This window comes from Choloepus didactylus, chromosome 12 (assembly GCF_015220235.1).
Source record: "Choloepus didactylus isolate mChoDid1 chromosome 12, mChoDid1.pri, whole genome shotgun sequence".
NCBI classification, from domain to species: Eukaryota; Metazoa; Chordata; class Mammalia; order Pilosa; family Megalonychidae; genus Choloepus; species Choloepus didactylus.
In genome coordinates this window covers 102336056-102354379 of record NC_051318.1, presented here as the reverse complement: position 1 = coordinate 102354379, position 18324 = coordinate 102336056, and the positions used below count along the sequence as shown (strand labels likewise).

The window sequence follows — 18324 nt, the reverse complement described above, 5'->3', positions numbered from 1 at the left end:
GATGGAGGCATGACTTTGTGTAGGCTAATTACCACTGAATTATATACTCCAAAAGTGATAAAAAGGGAAATTTTAAGTTGTGTATACATTGTGTATACACACACACACATAAACCCCATAGAAGTCTACAACACAAAAAGCAAACACTAAAGTAAATAGTGGGCTAAAGTTAAACAGCATAATTATAATATTGTTTTATCAATTGTTACAAAGGTACACACTAATGCAAAATATTACTTGGGAAAACTGCCTGTAAGAGGTGGTATATGGGAACTCTGTACTTTCTGCCTGATATTTCTATAAACCTACAACCACTCTAATAAAAAAAAAAGGGTATATTGTTGGTTGCCCATAAAAAGTATGACAAAATGTACTAAAGAACTTGTTTCCGTAACAGGAAAAAAAATATATTAGTTTTTAATTAATAAGTGGGTAATTATTTTTCAAAAAGAAATATACCAATAATCACACACTTACTTGTAAGAGTTAAAAATTTCAAGCCAAATCTTACTACCATGTATTTTAAAGGTCAAGTTCAAAACATTCACTGTGGAAGGTGCACTTCATAATCTATTTGTTGAAATAAATGTCACTGGAACATCATTATACAGGTATTTTAATTTATTGGATGCATATTAGGTGTACACAGTTAAAAAGAAATTAAAGTCCTATTCTCCAGAACAAAAGACAATAAATAGAACACAGTTACCTGCTATCACACAAATGGAATGAATGCACATAAGGTGAAACGTGCTCTTCCATCATATTCATTTGTTTTAAAACTAATCTTTTACAATGAAAAATCACTACTTATTTGAAACTGTATAGAGTTGGTAGATTATGTATGTTATTTAAGTATTACTTCAGGGCTTTACAAAACAATTTTATTGGTGGTATTTATATGTGAGGAGAAGAGAAATGTTTACTGTATATAATGGTTAGGTTTCAGGGGACATGATTTAACAGTAAAATTTTTATATCATGCAGATGCAAACAAGTTTAACATTAGTTCTTTTAGAAACGCTACCTAAACTAAACTGAGAGTTATTAAATAGTATATATTCCATCCCTAACTCCAATCAAATAATGTATAAATTACATCAAACGAAGCTATGAAGTTAAAATTTTAACTAAGAAGGGAACTCAGGCTAGCTTTAAGGTTTCTAATAGCCACTAAGTTTAGCACCTTTTCCTTCTTAACACAAAGAACTTTCTTTTACATAAACATAAATTTTATCTCATTTTCTGATGATGCCGCATTACTGTATTTATATTAAAACCCTATTCCTCATCAGAGCTTTACTTCTCCTCTGCTGTTTCAGCCTCTGAGCACATCCTACCAAGCGCTGCATTAGGACGGCAGACAAAAGCATCCATTTCGCTTCCCAATTCTGCCAACTGCTCCAGTGAAGACACACAAGGATAATGGTCTTTTAGCATATCTGGCAATTTGGAATTATTCTCTTGAAGACGTCGAGAACGTCTCACTGGCGTTAGAAACTTCAGCTCTTTAAATGTAGAATTCGTTTCATTAAACTGCATCTTCCTTTTTACACTGAAAAACAAAATTTTATTCCCAGAGTTCAAAAACTTGTGTTAACACTTTTACTTTGTTCATCTGTGCTGTTTAAAACTTCTGTGTTACAATGATTTGATGGCTCATCCTACAGAAAGAGAGGCACTGCAGCCTCCTTGAAGTGAGGAGCTTATTCTTTTCTCTATTTGTTTTTACAACTTATACTCAGTAGACACTGGAATAACTGTAAAATTGGCAAATTGTTCAATTCCAAAACCTATTGTTATTAATAACACACAAGGGATTAAAGTAAAATGACTTGAGAGTTGCTTTCAAAATGGCAATATTTAGAGAAAAGCAATGTAAATATATTATTTAAAAGGTGAACTGTCGCAATGACATTCCAATTGTTTGAAAATCCTTGTATTAACAAATAGTTTTAACTGAATCTGCCTTAAAGAATTAAAAATATCATATTTATTATCCTTCACCATAAAAAGAATCCCCAGCAACATTTCATTTTAAAAGTTTACCTTTGCAAGTATGGCATGGTAGAAACATTGTATTTAATTAAGCAACTCCCTCCAGTTTCTTTACTGGGGGTTTTAGCACCACTGATGGGCTCTATTGCTTTGTCCTCTTGTTCTTCTTCACAGTCCTGAAATATCACACTTCTAGGTTGTTTATGTTCCATTTCCAGTTTTCCTGGCTCTAGGTTAACACCTATGTTATCGGTGTTGACTTCTTGGATTTCTTCTGTGGCTGCACAAGCCTTGGTCTTTTCTCCTATAGAAAATACATTTACAGATTAAGCTTTTGGCCAAATTTTAAGAACAAAATCAGAAAACATTAAAGTTATTCATAGTTGACCAAATTTCAAAACAATTAAACCAAACTGCCATTTCCCAACCACTATTTTTCCTAAGCAAATACAGGTGCCAACTATTTAATAAATATTTACCATTTCCTATGGATCAGGGATTATAAATACAAACATAAGAATGAAACTATCCCCGTCCTTAAGCAGCTCACATTCTATGCAACACTCACACTTGAAAATAATTCATTATAAACTGAGATAAATGGTGTAACTGAGGTTAGAACAAAAGGTCATGGGAATCCATAAAAAAGAACCAACTAACTTGCTTGTGAAGCTGGAGGATGGCTAGGGAGGGTTTCCCAAGTGACATTTATGCTGGGTCTTGAGAATGAGTACTAGGTAAGACCAAGGAGTCATCTTGGTTTGAAGCATAAAAGGAAATGATCTTCTGAGACAACATTGTCCGGTGCTTAGAATACAGGTAAGGAGCGAGGCTGGAGTGTGAGGAGCAGGTAGTAAGCTCAGGAGGCAGCAGCTGGATCGTAATAAACCCTACATGCAAGAGGTTTGATCAAAACTTATGGAGAGACAGAGACACAATTAGAATGGAGAGAGGTGTGTGGTCGAGTGAATCATGGACCCGAGCTGAAGACATTTAATTTTAACCTGTGTTCCTGGGGATGTGAGCCTTTCTGTAAGTAGTAACTTGGAAAATGTTGAGGTGAGGCAGGGTGTGAATTCATTTGTCTTAGAAGATTCAATTTAGGTGTGGCCAAACTGAATGAGGGAAGGCTTTAATCCATATGACTGGAGGCTTTCTTAAGAGAGGAAATTCAGACACTGTCAGAAGAGCCAGATGGTAAGAAAGCAAAGCTTTTGTAATAGCCTAAGTAAGGTAGTAGAAGTGGGGATGGAATAGAAGGGCCCAATTTGAGATATATCTGAGGCAGAATAGTCAGGACTTAATAAATGAATGTACGTAAGTGTCTGAATAAAACTAAACATTTCTTGTTTAGGAGACCTTAAAGACAGGGAAGGGTTTTTCTTTTGTACACCCCACCCCCTTTGTAGGAGATGTTGGGTTATGGGTAAATAGTGAGGGAAGATAAACAGTTCAAATTAAAACCTGTTCAATTTGAAATACTTGGGGAAAATCCTGGAAAATCTACTGAGCTGAAGGGACTTCTGGATTTGATTGGGAAATTATTAAAGATTTTACTAAGAGAAGTTTCACTTGCATGATGGTTTTTTTTTTACTGAGTGGAAGTTGAAGTGGAGACAGAGGGGATATGAAATCATTAATTCAACAAGTAATTAAGTGCCTAATATAAGCCAGGCATTGTCTTAGCATGAGAGGTACAATGATAAGGAAGATCTGACACTGTCCTTGCCCACTGGGTTTATAGTTTAAGATAAGACAAACAGGAACTAAGTGTGTCAAGGATTGCACAGGGAAAAACAGGGTGTATAAAGGGGTGTATCTAACCTAGACAAGGCAGGGGGATGAGATGGGTATCAGAGGGTATCATTTCCTAAAGGAAATGACATTTGACCTGCAGTCTAAAGGATAGGTAAGAATCAGGGAAAGAAAATTTAGAAGACTGGCTTGGACAGACCTAGGGGCAAGAAATAGTATTTCATTCAAGAAATGAATGAAAACAATAATAAACTCAAGGATGTGGGGGAGAGGAGGACGACGAGAACAGGCTAGGGTCAGGAATTTAAGCAGATGAGCGGCAGGACAAAGGAGAGAGAAGTTGTAATGGAGAAATTAAGATTCAACAAATGATTATAACTACTGACTCATTATTTAGATATTTCTTTTCAGTTTCCAGTGTACTAGAGTAGCCAGAAGGAAATACCTGAAATTGTTGAACTGTAATCCAGTAGCCTTGACCTTTGATAATGATTCTATAACTATATAGCTTTCATCTTGTGACTATGTGATTGTAAGAACTTGGGGACTGACATCCCCTTTATCCAGTGAATTGGTAGATGAGGAATAAAGGCATGCATTAAAAAAAAAAACAAATAACAGGATGGGAATATGGGGGGAAAATACCCCTATGTAAACTATGGACAATAGTTAATAGTACTGCTTTAATAATCTTTCATCAGTTGTAACAAATGTAACCACTGTTAAAAAAAAAAGTAGAATTACAAAGAAGTACTATTACATTGTAACACATTTCCACAACAATGCAAGTATTGGTGGTGGGGTGGGGTATAGGAATCTTAAGCCTGATCGCTCTGTATACCCCCAACTTCTCTAATAAAATAAAATTTTTAAAAAACTAAATAAATAAAAGAATTGGAATGGAACAAGAGTCAAGAGGCAGGAAACCAGTTAGGAGACAAAAACTTGCATTATACACATAATTTAAAATTTCAGAACGATTCCACTGAATTTCAGAGGTAGGTCAATAGAAGTATGAGGAAAGAAACACTCTACTTATTTAAAAGTTAAAGAAGAGAAAAAACTCATTCAGCAAAGAAATTTAATAAAACCACAATTTTCTTGAAGGAAAAAAAAAAAACTAACTTACCAAAACTAACTTCTTCTTGACTCTTCAGGGTAAGAATATCTACAACTGCACGTCGCATCTCCTCAATAGGCTTAATTTTGTTTAAATGAAGAAAGCAGAATCATATAAGTTTGATATTCTCAGACACTAGATTGCCCAAATTCAAATTATTAAAACCACAGTGATTAAACTTCATATTTTAAAATAAGGCAGTGGTTCTTAAACCATGCTTCTCAGAACATTTACTTTGCCAATAAAAAAGAAAATAGGCCAACTTTTCCAATTCATAGAATAAAAATAAACTCAAGGGATGGAATTTCATCAGTAAAAATTTGGCCCATAATTTTTCTTAAGCCTTTGGTGACTATTACTGGTGGCCTTATAAGAAAATTAATGGACAAGTAGCAAATTAACATTCTTCACACCTACTAAAGACCTGATTACATAAAGTTTAACAGTTCCTTTTCTCCTACATTTAAATCTATGGTTATTTTTGTTTCAACTTGCTATTAAATGCATCTCCAAACAGATTAAGGATGAACACCTCAACATATTTCATCCATTCAAAAATTTACACTGTCGTTTATATGCATGGGCTAAAGTATCTCTCACAGCAAGTTTTACTAAATTTAGATTTCAGCTTGCATCCTTTTCTAAGGTCTGATTATCTGCAAAACAGCAGCAAAAGTTTTAGAAGGCTGAGAAACAGCTTTTATAATGTAACCCTTGTGACCTTTCAACAAGTGTCATTACTACAATTACATGACCACAGTTTTATCAAGTGACCGCATCATGATGTGTTCCAAAACAACTAGGAATCATTTACAGTGTAACAATAAAGATTAGTTGCTTTTACTCTCACCTGAGCCCTTGCCAGAATGGCCTTCTCATAGATCATGATAATATTCTCAATAGGACTTGTGATTGGTTCAAGACGTGCAAGGCATATCCAATATTTGACAAGTTTTTTGGCACCTGGAATATTTTTAACCAGGTCATTCAGTGTGGCCAGTATTTTTGGGGGAGGGCATCCCTAAAATAGCAAGAAATAAATGCGTGATGTTTTTAGCCTAAAAACTATGAACAATTAATAATTATGGTTACTATAATTAAGATCAGTGATAACGACAGAAGAAAGCTAACAGAAAACTATTCACAGAAACACTCACTATTTCATCCTCTTCACTCCAAACTTATTTTGAGTGGCTAGCAAAAAAGCAAAACCATGAATACAAGACAAAAAAAAATGAAATACTACTTGAGATATACATTAGTAAAAAAATGACCAACGATCTACTTGGTCCCCATATATTATGAAATTCCATTTGTTAATAAGTTATTTAGAATGTTTGCATCTACCATGTTCATGAGTGACAACAGACTACAGATTTATTTCTTAACTGTTAACTTTGGATATTAACGTTAACATGAATCTGTAATGGTTTATGTAAGAAAAGAGTTATATGTATATGCTGGTTTGGATGTATTAAGTCCCCCAAAATGCCATGTTCTTTAATGCAATCCTGTGGGGGCAGACGTATTTAGTCCTCATTATGTTAGACTCTTTGGATTAGGTTGTTTCCGTGGAGGTGTGGCCCTGCCCATTCAGCCTGGGTCTTGATTAGTTTACTGGAGCCCAATAAGAGCTCAGACAGAAGGAGTCTGGTGCTGCAGCTGAGAGAGACATTTTGGAGACAATTGAAAGCAGACTTTTGCTAGCCCAGAGCTTGCCCCGGGATATGCTAAGACAGGACTCCCAGGTGCTTAGAGAGAAACATCCTGGGAGAAATGAAGAACACCAGGAGCTGAGAGAGGAGCTGGAATAAAACCCAGGATCAGCAGATGCCGGCCATGTGCCTTCCCAGCTGAAAGAAGTTTTCCAGACGCCACAGGCCATCCTCCCATGAAGGTACCTGATTGTTGATGCGTTACAGTGGACACTTTATGGACTTAAGACTGTAACTTTGTAACCTAATAAATCTCCTTTATAAAAGCCAATCCATTTCTGGTATTTTGCAATCCGGCAGCATTAGCAAACCTGAACAATGTAGTTAAATGGTTGGGGAGAAAAATTCTACAATATCAAAACAAAAAACCTCAACTGAGCAGAAATAAGAATAGAATCGGTGTTTTCCTGATTGTAACTTTCTGGTTGTCTTTCCAGTTGTCTTTATTGGTCTTTAGAACTACAAAAGGTTTAAAGATGCTCAAGGAGACTAGACTGATACCCTGTATTCAGTCTTGTTATGGACCTTAGATGCTAGGAGGTGACCACAGCAAGATTAAATTGCAGTCAGGAAAGAAAGGAAATATTCTGGAGTTTATTATTATACTCCTTTGGACTTTGGTCAAATAGCAAAACTCTACAATAAATCCAACAACTCAATGATGATTTAGATTAATGGGATTTTGTCTGCAAATCTTTTAGTTAACTTGAATTTAATTTGTAGTAATAATGGCTCACTAATTTGTATTGCTAGTCCTTGGTGAAATACTGAATGAGTGGGAAAAATAAATTGTTAGCATGTTTGAATGAATGTAAGAAACGTAAAAGGCAGGGTTGAAAAGTGAATTAATATCCACCTCCAGCCCTCTCTAGAAGAATACAGTATTTAAAATCCAAGTAACAAAATTATCCTTTTGATATACTTATATGAATGTAATGCAAAATGTAGTCAATTAATGGCAAAAAAGGAATAATCTCACATTCAGTCAATATAATGTCACTGATATAACCTGGCCAAAAAGACTAACAATGTAATTGTTATCTGAAAGTGTCATTGCAATGAGATAATGTCTAAGAAAGTAATTTGTAAATTATAAGATGCTATACAAATATGATAAAGATGCTGTACCTCATTAATCAGGTTCAGGCATTCAGAAAATGTCCTGTTTATTTTTTCAGTAAATAGTCTCTGCTCGTCCTCTTCTGCCATGGTAGACCAGAAAGACCCAACAGGGTTTTCATTTTGTCCTTCAGGTTCTAGCTGAGTAAGTACAGAGCTAGAAGGCCTTTTCAGCACTCTTCCTCTGCCAGTTTTCCACTCAGTCAGACGGATTCTACAGTTAGAAGCAGTATATAAACATTACTATGATATCGATAAAACTCTAGCAACTAGACAAAAAGCTAAAAAAAATGAAAGTAATTTCATACTAGTGACACAGACATAGTTCACAAGCTTGAAAAAGAAATATTGAGCATATCAAAGTCAATGATGTGCTCAAAGACCACAAAAACACATTTATTTAGTTATAAAATATTGCCAATTTTATTAAGCATTTTAACACAGGTTACAAAAAGCAACCTAATAAAATACACCCAGATACAGTAATTTTTAGGACATATTGTCCAAAAAAATAAATTAGTTTAAATTTCTTTATAAGAAATATGGACCACACTCCCCTCTGTCCAGTGTATGGATGGACATGTAGAAAAATGGGGGCAAAAAAGAAAAAGGCACCCAGTGTTCTTTTATACTTTAATTTTCTTTTTCACTTTAATTTTTATTCTTATTATTTTTGTTTCTGTGGTAATGAAAATGTTCAAAAATTAATTTTGGTGATGAACGCACAACTATATAATGGTACCGTGAACAACTGAATGTACGCTTTGTATGACTCCACGGTATGTGAATATATCTCAGTAAAATTGAATTAAAGTTCCTTTATATATGACAGGAGAATTTACAAAAGAAAATTCTAATACATTCAAGGAAATTACAAACCAAATTCACAAACAGTACTCCCTTGAAAATTAAGGTATTAAAATGAAGAAAATACTTCTACTCACCTCCTCTCTGCAGTTTCTTTGGGCTGAGCTGATCTAACAAAGGTTGCCTGGGCTACAGTATGTCTTCTCTGGTCAATGGTTTTGGACTTTTCTATCAGTTTTCTGTTAGTAGATGAAGCTGGCCTGGTTATAATTTCAGAACCCAGGTTTCTTGATGATGTCTCATTTCTTTTTGTGTCTTGAGAAGAACTGATTTTGACCCTAGATAAATCTGTTTTTAACTGTAGTAACCCCTTTCCAGTGGGCCCTTTCTGGACTGTAACACTGGCAGAAGTTCTGCTGATGTCCTGTTTCACCTTGTCCTGGTTACTACTGTGGTGACTTCTAATAGGAGGTTGCACAAGCTGTCGGTCCTGACGTGCAGTGCTCACAAATTTTGTGGTAGCTCTGTTTGAGGTGCTATTACTTTTCACTGTTACACTGCTGGTATTTACAGGCTGAGGCTCTGTGGCTTCAGACACAGTAACTGAAAGTTTCTGGGTTGTGGCAGCACTCGCATCTTTGACTTGCACTGGTTTTCTAAATGAATTAACCTTAGACTGAACAATTTGGCCACGGTAAGATCCAAGCACAAGTTTCTTGGGAATGTTAGTAACACCATGCTTTGGTTTTTCTGTAGTCATTTGGTTTTCTTTACCATTTTTTTTTAAGTGAAATCCCTGGCTAAATGTCCTACGTTGACTTTGGGGATCATCTTTAACTGGTAACAACTGAATAGTTTTATTATTGTCTTTCAGATTATGTATATCGAGTACAATAGTTGAATTGGTTAAGTCATTAGAAGGTTTTAAAGGATTACAATTTTTTCCCATCGTTATATTATTTTCGGTTTCTGTCAGTCGATTGGCATTTTCTTTATCAGCCTAAAAGTTAACACAAATCAGTATTTCAGAACTCATTTCTTTCAGAGTTTAGGAAAGGGAAAGGGGGGAAAGGGACTGTTTATGGTTGCTTTGTCCATATCTCACCATATTTGTTTTAAGTTTCAGAACTTTTGTCCCTTCTTGGACCTGGTGTTCAGATGTCATCATTCTCCAATCTCTATTACTTAAAAAAAATAAAAATAGAAAAATTAAGCCTGTACCAAGATGACAACTTTTTTCATGGGTGGAGGATATTAACAATTAATTCTGACTTAATAATTTTAATTTTTAAATGGAGACAAGAAGTGAGCTGAGATTTATTTATCCTCAGCAAAACTTTTCTTTATTACAGATGTGTGACTCTTTGTAAAACAGATGGCTAAGGACTTTAAAGACATTTTTAAAACTCTTAACCCCTTCCCCCAATAGAATACGTAAACAATAATCTCATTCCAAAATACCTTTATTAAGTAAAACTTTCTTTAGTTTTAAATATTTAGTAAAAGGCTTACATTGAAAAATATTTTAAAAATAGCCCTCCCAAAGAAATATGAAACAGCATACACACCCACAGCTTAACTCATAATAGGACACATTAAGGATACAGACCTTAGTTTCCAGGTGGCAATGCATTTAGGTATTTATCCAAAGCAAATGTTTCCTCAAGAATTTAACCTGATATCTTGTTGACAGCTATGGACTGGCCAATACAGGCTGTGAGAATCTTTTAGGAGGATACCAATACTAAGGGTACTGTTATTAAATTGAAGGACAAAGGTTAGCGAAGAGAGAACATTCCCCAGCTCAAGCAAAAAAAAAAAAGTGATCTTTAGAAGGCAGTCCCTCTCCATATAGATTCTTCATCAGTGGAATTTTTTTTTTTCTCACCAAACTCTCCTCACAGACTGAGTTTTTCAAGTCTAGGAAAATTTCAGCTATTTTTTCCCCCTCCAAATACTATCTTCTCTCTTTTCTCTCCTTTTGGAATTATCCAGATGATGGGACTGTCTTCATCCCTGACCTGGCAATTATTCTTATCGACTTCCCATTCCTTTGTGCTGTGTGTTCTGGGAGAGTTCCCAGGCTTGATCCTACTGGTCACAAAGTTACCCACTCTGTTACTCAGACCTGCAGAGGTTTATATTCTAACAATTACATTTTTCATTCCTAAGGTGTCTAATTGATTATTTTATCACTACCACTCTTTCCTGTTGTATGGACGTAATATTATCTCTTAGCTCTTTGCAAATACTTACTTAAAAATCCACTTCATTGATATGAGTTCCTCGGAATGCTTACTTTCTACTTCTTTCACTGTGTTAGATCTGTCAAGAATTACCAACCATTTGAGAAAAGCCAAGACGGTATTAATTCTAAGATGCACCATTTTTGGGTACCATTAAGAAAGGAAAAAGCCCTGCCAATCAGATATGGCATTGATTCTAAGACAGACCCCAAGTTCAGAGATGTTAAAATGTGAAAGAATGTGCATCTTTGAATCAAAATCTTTAATATCCTTACTGTTGATCATTTTGGTCACACTGCCTTTCACATCCATCGGCTCAGTCTGCTTGGGGAAGGGGAGGAACTGCTGACACAGCTTCTACTGCACACTTTTGAATGATGGCCAAGGAGATAGCAGCTATCTTCTGAGCGTGGTGCCTCCCTGTTCCTCCCAGGCACTGTCAGTCTCCCAGAATACAATCTCTCCTCAGTTTAAGCTCCTGCACTCACTACCTGGTGGTAAATACCCCTCTTGCTATTCCCTACCCCACTAGCATAGGGTGGCAGATGATGTTCATGGTCAATCTGCCAACTTGCTTCCAATGTAGCAACTCAACCAACCAGGCTCCCCCACTGATCTCAGCTTCTGCAACTTCTGTGTTCACAGCTTGCTGTGATGTTTCCTTAGAGTGAAAGTTAGAAGTTATCTCTTAATAAGGTTAGCTTGTCTTTCTTCCACTAAAGTCTACCAGTCTATCTGCCTCTGTAGCCATTTATTTTGCCTTCCCTACTTTAATGGATGAACTGACCCTGCCACTGATCTAGGGTGAATCTCTCCACTTGTGCTCTCCATTCCATTCTCTCTTGGTGACCTACAGACTTTGCTCCTGTGATTATTTGCTCATTGTTAACTTGTCCCTCTCCAAGGTCATTCCCATCACCATATAATCTCTCTCATTTTAAAAACCGTAAACTTCACATTCCGACTACTAACTTCTCTTTTTTGTACAGCAAAACTCAAAAAAAGGTATCAATACCCATTATCTCCATGTTGTCACCTTTCATTCTTTCTGTACCCTTTGCCTATCAGGAATTTGTCCCCACCATTCTACTGAAACTCTTAATGTTATCCACTCCACTTCCATGTTTCCATAACTCAACATTAATTTCCAGGCTTCATCTTATTGGACCTTTCAACAGCACTCAACATTGTTCATCACTTTTTCTTTAATAGTGTTCTTCTCTTTGCTACTGCACCAATTCTTCTACTTTTCCTCCTACCTCACAAGTCCACTTCTTTTAAGTCTCTCTTCTTCATAACCTTTCTAAGGCTGGAAGCCTTATTCCAATTTTAAACTTTTCTTCTACCCTTTCATTTTAATAATTTTTATACTTCTCAGCAATTTGTCTTTTACTGTCAGTGTTAAGTCTTCAAAATTGCTGGCCTAACTAGAACTGTTTAACCCTGAAAAGCTGCAACTCTGAATGGCTCTCACCTGATAGTCTGTTGTTCAAGTACTATTTAAACTGACATCTATTTTCTGAAAGGAGTAAATATGGTACCTGTAAAGTTTCTTGGTTAACTCAGAAGAAGCGTTTTAGAATTTTCTTTTCTTCCTGTCATGTATAAATCCCATATGCTGGTTTGGCGCTGTTCTGTATCCCAGAAAAGACTATGTTCTTTTAATCCATTCTTGTGGGGGCAGACCTGTTGTTAGGTGGGACCTTTTGATTGGGTTGTTTCCATGGGGATGGGACCCAGCCCATTCAAGATGGATCTTAATCCCTTCCTGGAGTTCTCCATGAGAGGATAAAAGACGGATGAAATTCAGAGAGCAAAGAAAAGCCCACAGAGAAATACCCAGACATTTGGAGACAGCCATTAAAACCAGAACCAGGAAGGAAGGACCAAGCAGACGTCACTAGGTGCCTTCCCACATGACAGACGACCCCCAGATGCTAGCAGCTTTTCCCCAGAGAAGCTCTCTTCTTCTTGATGCCTTAATTTGGACATTTTCATGGCCTTAGAACTGCAAATTTGTAACCTAATAAATTCCCACTGAAAAAGCCAACCCATTTCTGGTATATTGCATTCCAGCAGGTTTAGCAAACCGGAACACTCCATGACCCCAATGGATCCCTTATTTAAATAAACAACTGAGAGTCACTGTCTTATTTAAATTAATATTATCTTTGCTCCCTCCCTAGTAATCTCACTCAGTACCGAGGTTTTAAATAAATGTTTGTACACTGACAATTCCCAAGTTTATTACCTCAGTCCCAACCTCTGCCCTGAACTGCAGACATGTAACTCTTTGGCATCTCCATGTGGATTCTTACTGGTGCCTCAAACTTAACATGGTCAAAACAGAACTCCTGATTCCCCCATTCTTCCATCAGTCTTTACCCATCTCAGTATATGGTATCACTATCCACTGACTCAAACCAAAAACCTAGCATCATCTTTTCTTTGTTAAACAAATATGGGATTTGTGAAAGGAGAACACATTTATTCTAAATGAAAGAACTTGTTAATGTCAAGTTATAAATTTTAAAAAGACATTTTTGTTTGGAAATAATGTCAAGCTTATTTAATATTGAAAATTAAAGAGTTCAAAAAATACCTATATACTATTTACCCAGATGCACCTACTGCTAACATTCTACCCTATTTGAGTTATTGTTTACTCTCTTTCAGTGTGTGGGTGGTATATATACATTTTTTTTCTCCCTGAACTATTTAAAGATAAATTACATACATTGTGGCCTTTTACCCTAAATACATCAGTGGTTATTTCATAGAAATACAGATATTCACTTACATAACCGCAGTACAATTATCCAATTCATAAGTTTACCCTGACACGCTACTTTAATCTACTGTCCACATTCTGTGGTCAATTATCTAATACTGTCCTTGAGAGCCTTTCCCCCAGTCCAGTATAGTACCCAGTATGGGGTCAGGTGTTGCATTTAGCTGTCATGTCTTCTTAGCTTTCTTTAATTGATTCAGGATCACCTTTAATGCCTTATCACTTTAAATTAGCCCATGCTCCTAGATCTCACAGAAAAAGCCTGGAAGGATGCTACTAGCACTTAATTCTAGAGAGTGAGGAAACCTTCTGACTTTCTATTTTATATACTCTTGTGGCTTTTTGCTTGTTTTTGACATAATCATATTTAATTTTAAAAATTAAAACAAAATACAGAGATATTTCTATAGAGGGTTGAAATTCAAACACATGTTCAAACATTTGGGAGGGCCACCCCCTAAAAAACAATTCCCCCCATAACCTTGCTAAATTATAGAAAGACTGACCTTCATGACACTGTATAAACCCTAAGTCAACATTTTAGTATAAGGATGCACTTTTGTTTTAAAATTGTTTCCTCTCAGAGTATGAATTTACACAGAAAATGACGATATGATGCTGCACTGACCAATACTTAACTACTAGCTACATGTGGTCTGTAGGTACTTGAAATGTCCAAACTGAGATGTGCTGAAAATGTAAAATACACACCAGATTTTGAAGATTAAGAACCAAAAAAGTATGTAAGTAATATAGTTCAATTTTAAAATATTGATCACATGCTGAAACAGTTATACTTTGAATATACTAGATTAAAACTCATTTTATGTTTTCAAAAGACTTTTTAATGTGGTTACTTGAAATTTTTAAATTACTTATGTGGCTCACACTGTATTTTTATTGGACAACTCTGATACAACATTTCAGAACTGAAATGAAATTAACTTGACCTCACCTGGATAATATCTGATCTTCCTCTTTGTATACAAAACGTGTTTTTCTTTCTAAAAGAAGTTCCTTGAGGTTTTCTCTTCTTTGCTCTAAATAACAAAAGGAAAGATCTGCAAGTCAGCTTACTAAAACAATAACCTCAAATAAATATGGTTCACTAAATGAAGATTTTACTTAGAAAAACATTCTACTTGAGACGGCATCTCCCACAGAAGAGAAAATTTCCCAATTCAGTATTGCCCTTGAGAAATAATCTCATTGATAAAATGGCTAAAAAAAGATCTCCCACGACGGCTCTGCACATTTTGTATTGTCTGACAGTAAAAATCTGGAGAAGAGCATGTTGAACATCTAGTTAAGTGAAAGCCAAGCTTTTATAAAACTCAACGGCAGAGATGAGCCATACACCCAAAATTCTGAACTTTACCACATCAGGCTGGGTGAGACACTTCACTTGCTTTCTTCTGTTCCCCCAGGTGTTGAACACAGAAGCGTCAACATTACCCCTGAGGACCCTTCTCTAAGGTCTGAGGCCGAGGTCTGGATTTGGACCTCGGAGCCCGACCCCACCCCGGCCGCGCAGCCCGCGCAGGCGCAGTCGGTCCTCGCCGCGCGCCCAGGATCCCAACGCAAGTTCCCGACGCCAAGGCCCGCGCCCGCCTGAGCCCGCGTCCGCACGGCGCTCGCTCCGCACGGTCACCCCGCACCGGCACCCCGCGAACAGGGCGCCGCCCTCGTGTCACCCGCCTCACAGGAGACGGGAACGAGACGTGAAGGGCTCTCACGCGGCTAGTCGGGCGTGAAGCTGGCGGGTCCGCGACCCCTCAGACAAACGACCCGGCTCGCGCCGCCGTCCCCACCGCCGCGCGGCGCCTCACCTCGGAACGCGGGCCGGGCTCTCTGACTGGGCGGCAGCTGCAGGTCGCGGGGCGCGGCCGGGAGGCTCATGGCAGCCCCGAGGCGGGCTCAGCGGACCCACTCACAACCCGCAGCCATCGATCGACCGCGGCTCAAGTGCGGGAGGGCTGCCGCCGCCGCCGCCCATTGGTGCGCGCGAGAATTGAACGGGCCAATGGGCGCCGGGGGCGGGGCCAGCATGCGCGCGGGGCGGGGCCGGCCTGAAGTGTCAGGCGAGGGTCCCTGCTTTATTCAAACTCCCTCAGTGGCTGGGCAAGTATCAAGTGCCTACCCTGTGACCCGACCCTGGCTGATAATGACCTGGACAGGCCAAGTCCTCGGACGCTCACAGTCCGCTGAGGAAGGCAGACGAGGAAAAGGCGCCTATAGAACCAGGGAGCAAGGACCCAGAGCCTGGGAATTTCCGTTGCACAAAGATTATGTCATCTGGGCATCAGGGTTCTGAAGGGGGATCGTTAGCTCCTTTTCACAGGTGAGGCGTCAGGCTCAGAAGTCTTGTACAACACTTGTTAGAGGAAAGTCAGCCTCTTCACCCAATGTGTAGGACCTGCAAAATACGCACATGAAAAGATGCTTCCCATCAGTCGTCATCAGGAATGTGCAATTAAGGAGATACCACTTACACGCGCGCAGACTGCAAACTGAGATGAGAGCCTAATTTCCCACACTTTTGTACTACACAACTGTCAGATGCAAAGAAGGGAGGAAGGAGGAAAAAGGGATAAAATAATCCCTTCCCTCACCTCAGGTGATAAGATAAAAACAGCGTTTGTTATTCATCGTTGACATTTTGCTGTGTCTTTTCATGGTGTCATAATCTATCAATCGTTTTCTAGAAATAGCAGCTTCATAAAACCCACACAAACACCCACTGCACAAAACAAAACTAAAGAACTAGAAGGTTTGGGGTAGGGTGGGGGAGAGTTAGAGAGAGTAAGGATACACGCCTTTCTGGCTGATGTCTCCCCTTTTCCTGCTCACTGCAGTAAGGCTGGCCTGGGCTCTTTTCAGCCAGATGTTAAGTGGGGGATGAGGAGGGGAGGGTGTGATTTCTACCTTCCCCTGTCCCGGTCCTCAGTTGTGATCAGTTCCCAGTCCCCACCTCCCCTCCTTTTGTATTTTTTTCTTCAGGCATCCTTTAGTCGCATTTTGCTAATGAGGAAACTGGTTTGGAATTTTCAGTACTTTTCTACTGTACCAAATGTCCCGTTTTTAGTATAACTTTGTTTACACTTAAGGCTGACTCTTGGAAAACCAACATCCTTAAAACCTCAGCACAGTTTACACACTACTGTTAATATTGTTCATAATTTACTAAAGCATCAGATCGGTTAGGTAACCAGGGATGACCAATAAGTGACTGAGAACCCTTAACAAAATATTACAGTGTGATGGTTAGGTTTTGTATCAATTTGGCCAGGTAATGGTGCCCAGTTGTTTGGTGAAGCAAGCACTGGCCTAATTGTTATTGTGAGGACATTTCATGGACTTCTGTCATCATTAAATAGATTGCATTTATGGTTGATTACATCTATAATCAACTGAGGAGACTGCCTTCAGCCATAATAGATGTCTCATCCAATCAGCTGAAGGCTTTAAAAGGAGAAATAATGATCTCAGCAATCAGAAGAGAAAATTTTCATCACTACTTCAGCTGACCAGCTTCTGCTCGGGAATTCGTGGAAAACCTTCCTCAGAGTTCCCAGCTTGCACCCTGCCCTATAGAATTTAGACTCATGCATCTCACAGTTGCGTGAGATAATTTTGTAAAATCTCATCATATTTACAGATGTCTCCTGTTGGTTGTTTCCCTGACTAATACAGTTACAAAGTGACTCAAGATCCTGGCAGTCTCACTGCTATCTGCAGAGCAGCCCCGTGGAGGACATCTCACAGCTCACCTTGCCCAAAGAGTTTGAAGCAGCTGAAACAATTCTCAATTCAAGAAATTCATATGTTTTTGGAGCATCTAAAGCAGCAGACTGATTCTTTCTGGTGTAAGGAAAGTGTTCGGAGATGGATTGGGGTGATGAATGCATGGCTATGGGATGGTGCTGTGAACAGTTGATTGTGCACCATGGATGACTGCGTGGTATGTGAATGTATCTTGATAAAACTGAATTTAATATACATGTTAAAAAATAGAGATCTTAGTGGTCTCCCGGTTGACCAAAATGGCAAAGCCATTGTTCTAGTTTGCTAATGCTGCAGAATGCAAAACACCAGAGATGGATAGGCTTTTATAAAAAGGGGGTTTATTTGGCTACACAGTTACAGTCTTAAGGCCATAAAGTGTCCAAGGTAACACATCAGTAATCAGGTACCTTCACTGGAGGATGGCCGATGGCATCTGGAAAGCCTCTGTTAGCTGGGAAGGCACGTGGCTGGCATCTGCTCCAAAGTTCTGGTTTCAAAATGGCTTTCTCCCAGGACGTTCCTCTCTAGCAAGCTTGCTCTTCTTCAAAACGTCACTCACAGCTGCACTGCTGAGTTCCATCTCTGAGTCAGCAAGTTTATATGGCTCCACTGATCAAGGCCCACCCTGAATGGGTGGGGCCATGCCTCAATGGAAATATCCTATCATCTACAGTTGGGTGGGGTGCATCTCCATGCAAACAACCTAATTCAAACATTCCAACTTAATCCCCACTATTCTGTCTGCCCCACCAGATTGCATCAAAGAATATGGCTTTTTCTGGGGGACATAATACATTCAAACCGGCACATTCCACCCCCTGGACCCCAGAAAAACATATTCTTTCCAAATACAAAATACATTAATCCCACAATACCACAGAAACTTAAATCATTTCAGTAACAATAGTTAAGTACAAGATCCCATCAAAATCAAATATAGGCGTGGTCAGTCCTAAGGCATACTTTTCCTTTAGCTTTGGATCTGTG

The 18324-nt window shown here is 38.3% G+C and overlaps 1 protein-coding gene across 4 annotated transcripts in view; it reads right to left on the bottom strand.

The window, feature by feature from the left end:
• Positions 1 to 613: 613 nt before the first annotated feature.
• Positions 614 to 18324, bottom strand: part of LOC119507337 (cytoskeleton-associated protein 2-like) — a 32062-nt gene continuing 14351 nt past the window's right edge. Inside the window, exons 2-10 of one of the 4 annotated variants that reach the window (XM_037800508.1) lie at positions 15692 to 15967; positions 14507 to 14591; positions 9620 to 9698; positions 8652 to 9514; positions 7717 to 7921; positions 5724 to 5894; positions 4883 to 4952; positions 2050 to 2302; positions 614 to 1555 (exon numbers count right to left, since the gene is read on the bottom strand). In XM_037800508.1, the coding sequence (XP_037656436.1) occupies positions 1300 to 1555; positions 2050 to 2302; positions 4883 to 4952; positions 5724 to 5894; positions 7717 to 7921; positions 8652 to 9514; positions 9620 to 9682 (1881 nt within the window). In that variant the 5' untranslated portion in view covers positions 9683 to 9698; positions 14507 to 14591; positions 15692 to 15967 and the 3' untranslated portion in view covers positions 614 to 1299. Of the gene's footprint in view, positions 1556 to 2049; positions 2303 to 4882; positions 4953 to 5723; positions 5895 to 7716; positions 7922 to 8651; positions 9515 to 9619; positions 9699 to 14506; positions 14592 to 14821; positions 14956 to 15380; positions 15507 to 15691; positions 15968 to 18324 lie in introns of those variants that run through there. The other 3 variants (XM_037800509.1, XM_037800507.1, XM_037800510.1) reach the window with 3 other exon arrangements.